Consider the following 14,672-nt stretch of genomic DNA (forward strand, 5'->3'; position numbering starts at 1 on the left):
ACTCAGCACATGCCTCCACTGCTGCTGCCAGTGGTACCACGGCTAAACTATACTCATGCTAATGCAACTATCCGTACACAAGCCGGGGACTCATACCCCTAGCTCACAGTGTAGACATGGCCTTTGCATTGCAGTCCCAAACTACTAGAATAAACTAACTGGTCCACTTTAACAGGTGTCAGCAATGTCTAGGTTTTAGAAACTTTTAATCTCTTAACTAACACTGTCAACGCAAAAAAAGATGATTTTTTGAGGTTTTAACTATGAACAGCTGACCCAACAGTTTCTGCCTACACTAGCGCTACCATGTTTAACAGCATGTAAATTAGCATGTTTTGTAACATGGTTCACCTAAGCTATGAGTGACCCACATTCTGCTGTTTATACCATACAGAACATGTCCTGGAGTAAGACTGTCAACTGTTCTCCTACTGGAACCCTGATGAAAACAAGATATACATCTCATGGAGCTCTCTCTGTAACCAAATATTTAAATAAAAATTCAGCAAGGAAACAGATTTCTTTGTCAAACTTCTGTGAGGTTCCTACAAAAATGTGGAAACAAAATTATTTTACAAAACAGTGGAAACTACCTTGTCAGACTTCATTTAAATCAGTGGCTCTCAACCTTTCCAGACTACTGTATCCCATTCAGAAGTCTGATTTGTCCTGCACACCCCCAAGTTTCACCTCATTTAAAAACTACTTGCTTACAAAATCAGACATAAAATAACGGAAGTGTCACAGCACACTATTACTGAAAAATTACTTACGTTCTCATTTTTACCATATTATTATAAATAAATCAATTTGAATATAAATATTGTACTTACATTTCAGTGTATAGTATATAGAGCAGTATAAACAAATCGTTGTCTGCATGAAATTTTAGTTTGTACTGATTTTGCTAGTGCTTTTTATGTAGCCTGTTGTAAAACTAGGCAAATATCTAGATGAGTTGATGTACCTGCTGGAAGACCCCTGCGTACCCCCAGGGGCACATGTATCCCTTGTTGAGAACCACGGATTTAAATAACAGACCTATTTCCTCAGCTGTTTGCATATCTTCGGTGATGCTTAAAGCAACAAGGAGACACACAAGGCAAAACAATGTTGGCTTCAGTGACCTGTTCTTCATAAAGAAGTCATCTAGTCTAAAGTTTTGTTGCTGTTTTTTTTAAGGGAAATGAATGAATGCCAAATGTAAACTCATTAAACAGGCAGGATATGCTGTGAATTTCTAAGAGAATATCAACAATAATCACTTAAAAAAAACATTAACCTACGTGCTTTAATGACTTTACAATGTGAAAAATCTAAGGAAAAACGAAATACATGACATCAATAAAATAAGAAAAATTAGGCAGCGATCAGATCAAATCCTTTCACTCAGTGATCCTCTAATCATCATTTTTCTGATGTACACGTGAGTTACATTTCATAGTCACTTGATTTGTTTTACCGGGTTAAGAATAATTTATTTTAATAACCAAATTAGCACACTAAGGGTATTTCTGCTATCAGACCATGCAACAAGAATTTACAAGACAGACCCAGTTAGGTACCACAGTATTTAATTGCCAGATACTTTTCCTGGAATTTCTCTTTGACAGACAATCAGCACCAAAGAAGGCCTAACAGGCATTTACCTTTTGTACTTTTGTTCCATGGAAGTTCCACCATTAGTTCCAAATAATTTCTGGTCAAGGCATATTCTGGCATTGATTGAGGCATTTTCTTTAATCTGAAAGTACACATATTTAGTAGATGTGTATCAAGGAGATAGTAAGTTTGAGCTGAGAGTTTTTCCTCCTACCATAAAACCTATATCTGGTACATGGAGGTCCACAGCATTCCTATTTACTACACTGAAAATCTTAATGCTAAGAAATGAAGCAGAGTACTATTGCATGAATTATCAGATTGTGTTTTTTTTCTGATTTGGGTCTGAACTGGAAAAACCTGAACAACATTTCAGTTCGGTTCTAACCAAAACTGAAATATTTTTCACACACACTCACAGAAACTAAACCAAAAAGAAAGAAAAAAAAAACCAAATGTTTTTTGTTTAGTTTTCAGCTTTTTTTAAACCTTTTTTGTTTTTTAAATGAATATGCTAAATTTCTAAACAAAACATTGTTTCAAAATGCTTTATTTCAAAATGATCAAATTTATTATTTTGACTTTTTATTTTCTTTTTTTTTAGCCAAAGCTATTTGTCAAATTCCACCTGAATTTGCAAATAGTTACGATGCCCCAAGAAATGTATTTTCTGACAAATTTAATATTTACCAAAAAAAATTCACCCAGACCTATTGTGAGTCATGCATGAAAACAGCATCTTTGTATAACTAGCACGAACAAGCAGAGGCTCTCCCTCACATTTACATTGATGAGAAATCTCAAAAAAAAAAAAAAAAAAATTAACCAGATGTGCCACATTGCTGTAGGTGTCAAAAACGTTTCTCGTGTTTATGCACCATACGTGCCCAATAATAAGGTTCCTCCCTAAGCCAACACTGGGCAGTAGTACTATCACCAGATACTCGTTTGTCTCTGTTTTTCAAGACCTCACTAACATATACCCATCCTGAATCTGTTCTTGAATATCTGCAGTGATGGAGCCTTGATCAACCTTCTTGACATCTATTCCACTGCAGATCTTTGAGAAAAAAAAACTCTCACCTGAAGCTAGTTCAAAATCTTCTATTAGCTGTGTGCAGGTGCAAATGGAATGCAGATGCAACTTAGTAGCTGTGCCTCTAAGTAACTGACTGTGAGCCAAAAATCAGGGAGTCAGATGTCACCAGAAAGAACTGTGGGCAAAATACCCAAGTTGGAGTGTTCAAAAATGCAGGTGCAAAAAAAGAGGCAGAGAATCAGCCCTTTAGAAATGTATCCCTAAAGGTTTCCCTCCTTATTTCTACCTTAATGGATTTTTATTTATGTATCATTTTTATCTATACCCTTACTGAAATCCTAGCAGGCTGTTATCCACTGCATTTTCTTTATCTACTAATTAATTTAGAAACCTCAAATTTGATTGTAATTTCCTACTTTAATAAAGAGAAATAGATGCCCAGAAGCCAAAGGTGTTCCCTAGTGCAGTATTTTTCAAAGTTCGGGTCATGACCCAGTACTGGGCCATGGGTCGCCCTGCTCAGCAACCAGGGACCCTAATGGCTTTGGTCTGCACCGCCGACTGGGACGTTAAAAGTCCTGTCGGCAGTGCTGCCCAGCTATGGCAGGCTAGTGCCTACCTGTTCCAACAAACGCTGCACCCCAGAAGCAGCCAGCAGCGGGTCCGGCTTCTAGGCAGTGGGGGCCACGGGGCTCCACGCGCTGCCCCTGCCCCAAGCACCAGCTGCGCACTCGCTGGCCTGCGGGCGAGAGCTGCGTGGAGCCACTTACGTGCCTCGGCCTAGGAGCCGGACCTGCTGCTGGCTGCTTCCTGGGCACAGCGCGGTCCACGATGCCAGAACAGGCAGGAAGCCTGTCTCTGCACCCTGGTTGCACCACTGACCAGGAGCCGCCGGAGGTAAATCCGCGACCCAATCCCCTGCCCCAGCCCTGAGCCCCCCCCCCAAACCCCGAGCCCCTCATCCCCAGCTCCGTTGGCTCACGGGCATCAACAATTTTCTTCAACTGGGTCCCCAGAAAAAAAGTTGGAAAACCACTGCCCTAGTGGATAGAGCACTGGACTGGGACTCAGGAGACCTGGATTCCAATCCCAGATTGTTCACTGGCCTGCTAGGTGACCTTGGGTAAGTCACTTCACCTCTCCTTGCCTCCTTTTCTCCACTATAAAAGGAGGATAATGAGGTTTGCCTTCGTTGTAAAGTACTGAGATCTCCTGATGAAAAGTATTATATGTGAGTATTATAGGGCAGGCTAGTGGCATCAGCTATTATTAAGTTTGCCCCAACACTTACAATTATAAGATCCTTTTTTCAATTTAACCAAACTCTTCACAGGTGGCCACATATGTTTTCCTAATTTTCTGGTTGCCCAACGGGAGACCCTGGTGCCTCATTTGCAGAAGTGCAGAGCGCTCGCAACTGAAGCCAATGGAAGATGTATAATGCCAACTACTCTAATAAGTCAGGTCCTAGTTTCCCAAATTGTCCAAAATTAGTGGATATTTTTTACCTTAATGTCTCTGAGCCTCAGCTCCCCAAGTGTAAAACTGGGATAATACCATTCCCTCACGTCACAGGGATTTTGTGAAAATAAATTGCACACGCAACCTTTTATTCTGGCATTTCCTAACTTCTGAGTGCCCGATTTGCAACCTGAACAACATGCTATTAACATAGCTTTTTGTGCAATTATTATTTCTATTAACCCACGAAAATATAATTGCACTTAGTGTTTTTTTTTTTTTTTAAATAAAGGAAATTAAATCTTTTGGCCCTTTATCTAAGAGAATCCCATACATTATTTTCATCAGCATGACTTAATGATAAAGTCCATCCTCCTTATTTTAAAGTTTTTGAGACTGTTCCACATCTCTGAATGTTATATAGATTTTTAACAGCACATCACCACAGCCAAGCACTAACATCATCATAAACATAGGTTTAAAGCTTGAGCATGTTATCTGTTTTCTAAGCAATGAAGGTTTAGAGAGGCTTTAAGTTTTTAGTGTAAAGTTATACTGATTCTTAATCATCATTTAGGGGCTTTCTTCAGGTTTCCTCTTATTTATAAACACTTTTTTTTAAACTATGAAAATGATTAAATTAACACTACAGAAAAACAACTCTGTTCTGCTTGAAATGTAATTTTTTTTTTTAAATTTCCCAACATAATCAAAAACCTACAAAAATATGACCTCTCAAGAGGAAGACAGGCTATGGCAAGAATGGCCAATTGGAAATTTAAAGTCAATTAATAAACTTTGAAAAACCTCACTATTACAGAGATTTTATCACCTACCTTTTTATTTCTTTTACACAAACTTTAAGAGCTTGCTCTGGCATACTGGATGTTCTAATTTTCTTTTCTAGCATGACAATGTCATCATGATCTTCATTCTCCTCTTCATCTTCTGCAATACCTGGAATGTGATTGATCCTCCGAATAGGACGAATAGCTACAACCTAAGAAGCGGAAAACAGAAGCATAGAATGGGGCACAAATATTTTTTAGAAGATAAGCTGTGGTTTAAACTGAAGTTAAGGGCTTGACGCATAATTTATTGGGTGAGGTTCTTTGGCTTGTCTTACGCTGAAAGTCAGACTAGACAGTTATAATGGTCCCTTCTAGTATTAAAATCTATGACTTTATTAACCTGTTCTAAATATGATCTCCTGATTATTAAAGTAAAGAAACATATTTATCTTACGGTACCGGTTTACAAAAATACACTAATTAACCAGCCATACCTATTGGATACTAGAAGACAAGAAAGAAATTTGAAGGTGTTATTAATTATACTTTTAAAATCTCTGCATTATAGCCCACAATAATAACTGAATAAGACTAATCTTCACAGTGAGTAAACAGGGCTCTTACTTTTCCCCCCTCAAGTCCCATAAAAGTAATTGTTCATCATTAAACATGGTTGTATCTATACTAATATCTGTGATCAGACTACCATGTTTTGGAAAACTACAGGTCTCAATGCTTGTTTCATTCAGAAGTAACAATTTTATTCTCATACTATTGGACAATAAAGGTCTCATTCTGAAAGAGGCCTCAACACGAGCTTTAAAACTACTCAATTTTTCACTTCTAAAGTTTTAGATAGTGCAAACAGAATTTGCACAAGCAAATTGGGTCATGAAATGATTCTGTTCAAGACAATTTGATTGTTTTTTAATGGATGTCAAATGTGCTTAAAGCCTTTGCTTAGGTGCTTTTATATGGTTTACTAAAAATCTAAATAAATAGCCATCTTGTGTAGAATATGGGAGTTGAACGTTTTATACAGGTTATTACCTGGATATGAAAAATTATGGTCACAGAAATTAAATGTAAATGATTGTGGGTTCAATTTTAGATGCCATTTTTGAAAATGAGACCCTATATTTAATTAAATTATTCCTCTCTGCCAAACCATGCATTTGAGAATCCCATGTTTAAAAGTCCATACCCTTTTATCATCATCCTGTTTGGGTTTTCTGGTTTTTTGAAGCAGCTTCAGGCCTTCAATCTGTCTAACAAGCAATGGTATAGTCATCTTGAATCGCTCCTCCAGGCTAACAGCATCTAAAATCTAACAGCAGAAAATGAGAGTGAAAACAGTTAACAGTATTTCTCTGTACTATTTAGAGGTTAGTCTATAAGTAATGATAGCGCACAGATTTTCTCTGGGTTAATGACGCAATGTTATCAGAGTTCTGAAGTAGACAGTTTGCAAAAAAATATGAAAGCAGTTATTACAGCAGAGTGGAATATAAGGCTCCTATCTCAGATGTGTGAAACGACTTTAGAGTTTGGTTTGTGCTTTGTGTTTGTTGTTAAGAAGGGCACAAAGGCAACTGGAAGCACACAGTGTAAGAAGTGAACAGGGAAAGTAGACAAGACATAATGTGTATGTTTACACAGCAGTTGGGAAGATGCTTCCCAGCACAAGCAGACAGACATACATAGCTCTGCTCAAACTAGCATGCGAAAAATAGCAGTGCGGCAGGGACAGCACAGGTGGCAGCTTGAGTTACCCATCCAAAAACAATCCTGCCCAACTCCCTGGGTACGTACTCAGGTGACTAGCTTAAGCCACCACCCAGGCTACTGAGGCCACTCTGATATTTTTAGCCCTCTAAGTCGAGTAGAGCTATGCATGTCTGTCTGCCCAAGATGGGAAGCATCCTCCCAGCTGCTGTGTAGACATAAACAATGAAAGTAGAGGAAACCTTCAAAAAGAGAGACAACAGCAGTGTTGCTAGTTAAAATAACTTTGTATTTAATGCCTTATTTTCTTTTGCCGACAGAGAAGTACACTTCCCTCAGGTACCTGCTTTAAGGAAATTCCCAGAGTAAAAGTGGTGACATTTCTGGGGCACAATTCTACATTACCAAGTTTTAAACACACAACTGAAAAGGTTTAAAGGGTACTATAATTCTAAGGCTAGCATCAAAAGACTTCTACTAATTACTCCAGCATGACTACGGAACTGGAAGAAAAGGAAAACTGCTCTTATCCTGCCTCTATTTTTAATGTGCCTCATTAATGAGGTGCATATCCTGCAGCAAACCAGTATCAGCAGTCATTTCTCAATTATTAAACCTGGAGGCAGGACCTAGCCCTCTGAGAAAAATCACAAGATGATCTCTTCCTTCTCCAGCAGTCTCACAAACCTTGCCTTCTCTCCTCTAATTTCTTTTCCAATTGTATCTCTGACTTCATTTTCATTTTGAATTCCAAGTCTGTTCACATTGATCATGTGAATGTTTGGGCACTCCATCTCTTATTAGGCAATGAAAGCTTCTTATGGCTTGCTGTCATTCCAAGATGGGACTTGCAATGTTGGCAGGGTTAAAAATGCAGAGATTTACTTATCTGCACAGATTACTAAACAGCTAGGGGTGTGGCAATGAAGCCAACCATGGGCCAATTAGGAGTTTCTATCCCCACACTCAGCAATGCCCTGAAATACATTTAATATTCTCCTCCCCTTCCTGCTGGAGCTGGGTCACTAGGAAAGGTGGGGCCAGGCTCTCACTGCTCCTACAGGCATACTAAAGCCAAAGGAGTACAAGTAACATGACTGCTAGTCTGAAACAGGTAGGTGGATTTCTGAAAAGCCACCTTTTCTACAATCTTCTTGGTGCTGTCTTCTACTCTATGCTTCCCACTGCAGATCGCCAGGAAGCAAGTAATAGGCAGCTGTTGTCTATCTCCATCCACTCTAACTGCAATGACAACTGTAGGGAGCAGAGCTAAGTAAGGACTGCCCTATCTTTCCTTTGCACAAGGACCAGCTGCATTCTGTATTCTCACTTCAGATCAGTAACTGGGCTCCTATTTGGCCTGCCATGAGAGCAGAGAAAGTCTGGCCCTGTCTCACCTAGGAGGAGGAACAGCACAATCAGTAACCCAGCTAAATACTCGGCCTGAGGCCAATATGGTGTTGATTCATCATCATGACTGTCACATGACATGCCCATGGCAGCACAAGCAAAACCTTGACACTCAGCCCTTCAGTAAAGAGAACACACGCAAATCCGCTTTTAGTGGTGGTTTGCAGCTTACCAAGGAGATTCTTCTACATGCCACTTTCTTACTCAACATATTGTGCTCTCTCTCTTTTTACTCTCTACCAGCTGCTTTATTGATAGAAACAAATTATTACTGTTAGCACTAACAAGCCAATATAGCTATAGAAAACCGAACTGGGGAAAACTCTCAATTAAATTCTGATGGCAGAATATTTACATGCAAGGGTGAAGCAAAATCTCCAGATGAATTATTTCAAATCCCAGGTTTAATTTGCAGCATGGCAGTTACAAAACAAAAACTTTTTACTTATGAACAGAGCAAACTGGATACAGAAATCACCGAGACCAATAAATATGAAACCTTATATGCCATTTTCACAGTGTAATTGTATGCCAAAGAAATTAAAGCAGTTAGATTTATGCCCATTTTCTAAGAGTCCCTCATGCTCCAGGAGTCTAATCTTACACAAATAACTACAAAAGTAACTGGGGTAATTGACCAAAATGCATTAACACAAACAATGGTACAACAGTAACCTTTGAACTCAGTTTGCCAACTCAATATAGTTTTGAATAATGTGGAAATATTTTTTAAAATACAGTCACACAGGTGCAATGCAGACAATTACTTTTTTTTAAAAGCACAATATTAGTACTTTATAATTTCCAGAGATGAGTGATTCTGAAGTTATCTAATAGTGGATTGAACTGTAGTGCTAAACCCTTGGTTCCCCTGGAAGTTTAAGGCAGAAGCATACAGTACCTGCAGCTTTTCTTGGTTGGTTGTGCGGATGATCGAAGTCAGTACATCTGGTAAAGCTTCTCTAGGCAGATTGTCTAAAAGACGTCTCAGCTTAGCAACTGCAGGGACAGACATATCCAACATTTCAACCAGCTGTAAGGTGGAAACAAGAAAGTGAGAACAATTTTCAGTATTCCCTGGTGTTTCTTTCTGATATGAAAAAACAGTTATCCAGATTTTATTATTAAGGTGAACAGCCACAAACTAAGAAATAATTGCATCTTTGAAAGGAAAAGATTTCTATTTGCATAGCCAAACAGCACTTCTAATAGTCAGCAAAAAGAACTAAGAGGCGTTAAGTTAACCCCATCTCCCAGGACCGTCAAAACTTCAGTTTCTTCTCGTTTGTTTGAGACAGACCCTAAATATTATTATAGTTCTTAGTGCTTTCCTCAACCTCTTTTATTCAGTGTTAGAAAGAACAAAAACTCTCCCATTCACATTGTACCAGATCGTTTTGATCCCATAAAATGTGATTAGAACAGTTATGATACTTTCTCTGACATCTCAGATTTGTACACCCCTCGGACAAAATAATTTCTATATAGTTGTTTTTTTGTTTAATTTTTGTTTTGATTTTTATAGTTAAGGGGCAGTACTTTAAACAGACTTTTAATAATATTCTTGTTACAAATAGAACAATTTAAAGTTTACCCCGATACATGACAATAGTCAAGTTTGTTTCTTCAGAATATTATATTAAGGTGCATTTAAGATTTACATAGCTCTGATGCACAGCACTACTGAAATGCCTGGGATTATTCAATTGTAGCACCTAGGCTGTGATCTTGTTAAATTTCACAGGTTACACAGCATCAGACCTGGTCAGCACTTTGGTAGAAGATAAAAGAACGCAAAAGTGGTGCAAGAATTACTCTCAGCAATTCAGTTACTGGCACTCTTGAGTGAACTGAACCAGCACCCCAGTTTGGCAATATTGAGTACTATATTCCTGGTAAGTGACATCTTTTGAATGAGATAAAATAAAATTTCTGATTATTTGTGGTCACTAAAAGTTCCATTATACTTTTTGCTGGGCATTGAATGGCAGGACTGGGTTTCCAACATGGAAGTCCTGGAGAAATCTGGTTTGGTCAGCATCGATCTTTAGATCTGCATCCACTTGAAACAGACTGGCCACGTAGTCCATATGCCTGAGACCCATTTATCAAAACAATTCTTATATACCAAATTAAGCTCTGGCAATTGTAAGCATAAAGGGCCGATGAAATGCTTCAAAGACACCCTGAAATAAAATCTGCGCAAACAAAAATTTCTGACTCGACCTTTGAGAAACTGGCGATTGATCGTATTCCATGGTACCATGCAACAAGGATGCATGTCCATGATTTTGAGAAGAATTGTTGAGCAGCTGGAAATACAGAGCCAGGCATAAAAACAGTGTGCAATTCAATCACCACAACTAGGCAGATGACTGTGGCCAGTGTGGTAAATTCTGTTCTTCTCAAATTGATCTATGGAATCACCCAATCTGGAGTATCTAAAGGTAGTTTGGTGGGAGTAAGCTTCAGCTGCTGGAGTCCAGCAGAACTAATCAAGAGAAGACTTCCCTGGCAGCCAGTCAAGACTGTAGAGGCCGGGGTTGGAAAGGTTGCCATAGATCAATGGGAGTTACTGCTGACTTCTGTATGCCCAGGGCTCAATATGCCTGCTCAAACATATCCTTTTCTTTTAGCAGAGCTCATAGAAAGGCTCGAAAAGACATGCTGTAGCACACAGATATAAAACATGTTTAAATATCCACAGTATCTGTTTGCTAGACAATGTCAAAATCTAGAATCATCACTGACAAGAAAGCAAAACCAATTCTCCCATTTTTGGGATAAGCAAAACACTTTAGACTCCGGTGCTCCTAGTGCAACCTACAGGAAGTTGTTGCAAGCTGAAGGAGAAGTTAAGCTAAGTCTGGTATATTCTATTTAGTTTTTCCAATTTTTTTTTTCCTTTCAACAAACCTACTCAACATACTTTTTCTCCTTCTGTAAACGGAATCTGCTAAGACACTACCACTCACTTCATTCAAATTCTTCTCCCAATCACTTCTCCCATGGTGCCCACAAAAGTAAAAACAACAATTAAAAAATAACAACCCATTTTATACTTTCAATGCCACCTGTGAAAAATCAGGCCTTCAGAGGATTTGGCACAATTGTCACCAAGACCTAATCTGAAGACAACAGGACTATGCAGCTGCAATTTGGCTTAGAATTCTTTTATTACTCAAATGACGCAGGAGATGGAAAGAACCCTGCTTGACGCTGAGGAAATTAGATATGGAAATCTGTGTAAAACAATGAATATGGAACCCCACAATGCCATTTTTCATTGCTTTTCAGGAAAGAACCACACTTTAATACCACCAGCTCTGGGCATCCATTATCACATTCCATTCCAAAGACAGCACCCTCCAGCAACCTAGTGCCTCCGAACACTAATCTACCAACGTATTTTTTTGCAATGTCCAAGTTTTCCTTAGCTATGTCTGATCCAAGGGCTAGATTCACCAGAGGACTTTGTCTCTTCACTTCCAGAATCAGGCCCCACTGGGATTCATAAAACCCACACTTAGCTGCTGCCAAACCCTGTAGGCACCTAAATTTTTGCAGTAAAGTTCTCTCTCTATGTTTCTGCCTGTGCACATGTGCACTGCAGCCCCCCTCCAGATATCCAAACACCTAAGTCCCAAAGCAATGCATGAATCAGGGTAAGATGGTGTTCCTCTGCCTCAGTTGCCTGTGGGACCCAATCCAGTAACCTTGTTACCAGATTGGATCCCACAGCAGAGCTAACATGCAACAGCAGGAGGACCTCCCTCATAACTTTTAGACCAGCAGTTAGGGTACTCACCTGGATCATGGAAGACCCCTGGCTCAAGTCCCCCTCTACCTGAGGGGAGCATGGATCTGAACAGGGATCTGCCACCTCTCAGGTGAGTGCCCTAACCACTGGGCTGTAGGATTTTGTGATGTGGGGTTCCCTCAGTCTCTCCTATTGAAGCCGCTCCATTGTGGATAAATAGTTTAAGAGTCAGTAGAACAGGAAAACTGGACCCTGGGTCTCCCACCTGCCAGTGAGTGCTCTAACCAGCAGGCTGCAAAGTCATTCTCATGCTTTTTCTTTCTCCCTCTCTCTCTGGCCCAATTATTCTTTCATTATTTAGTCAAAGCAGAACACTTTCAACAGGAGAGACTAAGGAAGCCCCACATCAGAATATTCCATAGTGGACTGGCTAGGCCACTCAACTGAGAGATGAAAGACCACTGTTCAAATCTCTTCTCCCCCACAGGTGGACAGGGGACTTGGACAGAGCTCTCCCACATCAAGAGAGGGTTTTCGTAGCTAAGAATCTCAAGCAGAGGCAGGTGCCTCCCTGCAGCCTGGATTTAGGCACTGACCTCTCTGAAAGGGACAGGGAGATGCCCTCTCCTTGGTAACTCCCATCAGCTAGCTCAGCCAGGGAGCCACCTAGCATGCTGGCTCCTGTTAATCCTATTTATTCTGAGGCCTTGGCTACACTGGCGGTGTACAGCGCTGCAACCTGCTGCGCTCAGGGGTGTGAAAAAACACCCCCCTGAGCACAGTGAGTACAGCGCTGTAAAGCGCCAGTGTAATCAGAGCCTGCAGCGCTGCAAGCTATTCCCCTCGGAGAGGTAGAGTACATACAGCGCTGCGAGACTACATTCGCGCTTCACAGCGCTGCCACGGCAGCGCTGTGAAGTCCCGAGTGTAGCCAAGGCCTAAGTATGCAATGTTGTTGTAGCTGTATTGGGTGCCTTAACATAGGAGAACCATCTCCCTGCATTCATTGTATAGGAAGCCGGAGCATTTAAACTCAGGCTTTGTGAGTCCCAGTGATTTTCTAAGCACCTTTTAGTTAGGTATGGTGAGGTATTGCCACACCTAAGTTCCTTTGTGAATCTGGCCCCAAGTAATGGATAAGGGCTAGGCCTACTTAATGTTCAAGAAAGACTGTGATTTTGTCATGAGATAGCACAGGCGTTGCTATTTCCTGGTAAATGATTTAGTCCCAAATCTTGTAACAAACTCTGCATAGAACAGGATGTTCCCACATGGAGCTCAATATAGGATCAGGATCTTAGCATATGGGATCTTTGAACTATGTCAAAGAACATTTCAAACCACTTGTTTTGTAACAAGAGGGTTTAAGGACAAGGCAGTATTCAAAAACAAAATACAAACTTACGAAATATAAATAAAAACAGTTCTAGAACAGGGACTCTCAAACTTCATTGCACTGCGACCCCCCTCTGACAACAAAAATTACTACACGACCCCAGGAGAGGGAACCAAAGCCTGAGCCCCCCCAAGCCTCGCCATCCTGGGGGGGAAGGGAGGAAGAGGAGGGGGAGCCAAAGCCCCATCTCCCCAGGCCGGGGGGCCAAAGCCGAAGACCTTCAGCCTCAGGGAGGGGGCCTGTAACCTAAGCCAGCCCTGGCGCCCACTTTGGAGTCCCAACCCACGGTTTGAGAACCACTGTTCTAGAAGATTAAAGCAACTAACCTGTACTGCATATTTGTAGAACTGTTCTGACAGCTCTCCCAATTCTTCCTCGGATTTAGTCTGGTTGGTAAATTGTTCAAGTCGGTCCAACTGTTCAACCTCAGCAATGGGATATGGTTTTTCTTTCAGCAATTGCAAGATTTGAAATCTGCAGAGGCCAGTAATTAGCAAGGTGTAATGTGGTTTAGGCCAGTTACTGCCAACTACCTGAACTGCCAGCGCAGCAGTGCCAATCCTGAAAATATTCCAAAAATTCATGTTATTTGCAAGCATTCAGCTGAGCATTTTACCCCAACAATCAAACTACCGTATATACTCGTTCATAAGCTGAATTTTTTAGTAAAAAAGGGAAGCACCAGAGAAGGGGGTTGGCTTATGAACGGCTATAGAGAGGGAGAGGTGGGACACAGCCCCTCCCCCCAACAGAGGGAACAAGGAGAGGCAGCACAGTCAGCAGAGACAGAAGGGAAGAGGGGGGGCCAGAATCTCTCCGCTTCTGGCCATGCTGCTCTCCCCCCAGCCTCCGAAGCAGCTGCAGCTCCGCCGCTTGGCCCCGACCCGCAGAGCAGGCTGTGGCTGCACCACCCGGCCCGCCGGAGCCCGCTGCAGCCACGCCACCCGGCCCAGCCTGCCGGAACATGCTGCGGCCGCGCCGCCCGATCTGGCCCCTCGGAGCAGGCTGCGGCCGTGCTGCCCAGCCTGCTGGAGCAGCTCCAGCCAGGCCAGAGACCTCCTCTCCTGGCCCTCCCCAGATAAGGTGGGAAGGAATGGGATGGGATGGGATAAGAGTGGGGGGTCCGGGCTAGAGGTGGGGTCATGTGGGGGGTGGTCACAGGGGTTACTCCCGTGACCCCCAGCTTCTCCCCCCCCAGAAAATTTCCCCACCAGTTGCTGTCCCAGCCCATCAGGGTAAGCCGCTGGCGCGCCGGGACACTTTGTTTATTTAGGTTTACCTCCGTGCCTGCAGACGCTCGAGGTAAACAAACCATCATGGTCCGCCAGCGGCTTATCCTGATAGCCTAGGAGCCAAAGTTTGCTGACTCCTGAATTACAGGGTCAGCTTATGAATGGGTCATAAAAATTTTCTATTTTTACTTATCCATCTTGGTGAGGGGAGGGATGGTCGGCTTATAAATAAACTGGCTTATAGATTCATAGATTC

The 14,672-nt window shown here is 41.5% G+C and overlaps 1 protein-coding gene across 1 annotated transcript in view; it reads right to left on the bottom strand.

Moving 5' to 3' along the window:
* LONP2 (lon peptidase 2, peroxisomal) overlaps positions 1 to 14,672 on the bottom strand; it is an 86,172-nt gene that overhangs the window by 70,556 nt on the left and 944 nt on the right. The window contains exons 2-6 of the mRNA XM_026652628.2: positions 13,511 to 13,745; positions 8,930 to 9,061; positions 6,098 to 6,220; positions 4,939 to 5,102; positions 1,650 to 1,744 (exon numbers count right to left, since the gene is read on the bottom strand). Coding sequence (XP_026508413.1) covers positions 1,650 to 1,744; positions 4,939 to 5,102; positions 6,098 to 6,220; positions 8,930 to 9,061; positions 13,511 to 13,745 — 749 coding nt within the window. The remainder of the gene's footprint in view (positions 1 to 1,649; positions 1,745 to 4,938; positions 5,103 to 6,097; positions 6,221 to 8,929; positions 9,062 to 13,510; positions 13,746 to 14,672) is intronic.

This window comes from Terrapene carolina, unplaced genomic scaffold (genome assembly GCF_002925995.2).
Source record: "Terrapene carolina triunguis isolate 2854851 unplaced genomic scaffold, T_m_triunguis-2.0 Scaffold130, whole genome shotgun sequence".
Taxonomy (NCBI): Eukaryota; Metazoa; Chordata; order Testudines; family Emydidae; genus Terrapene; species Terrapene triunguis.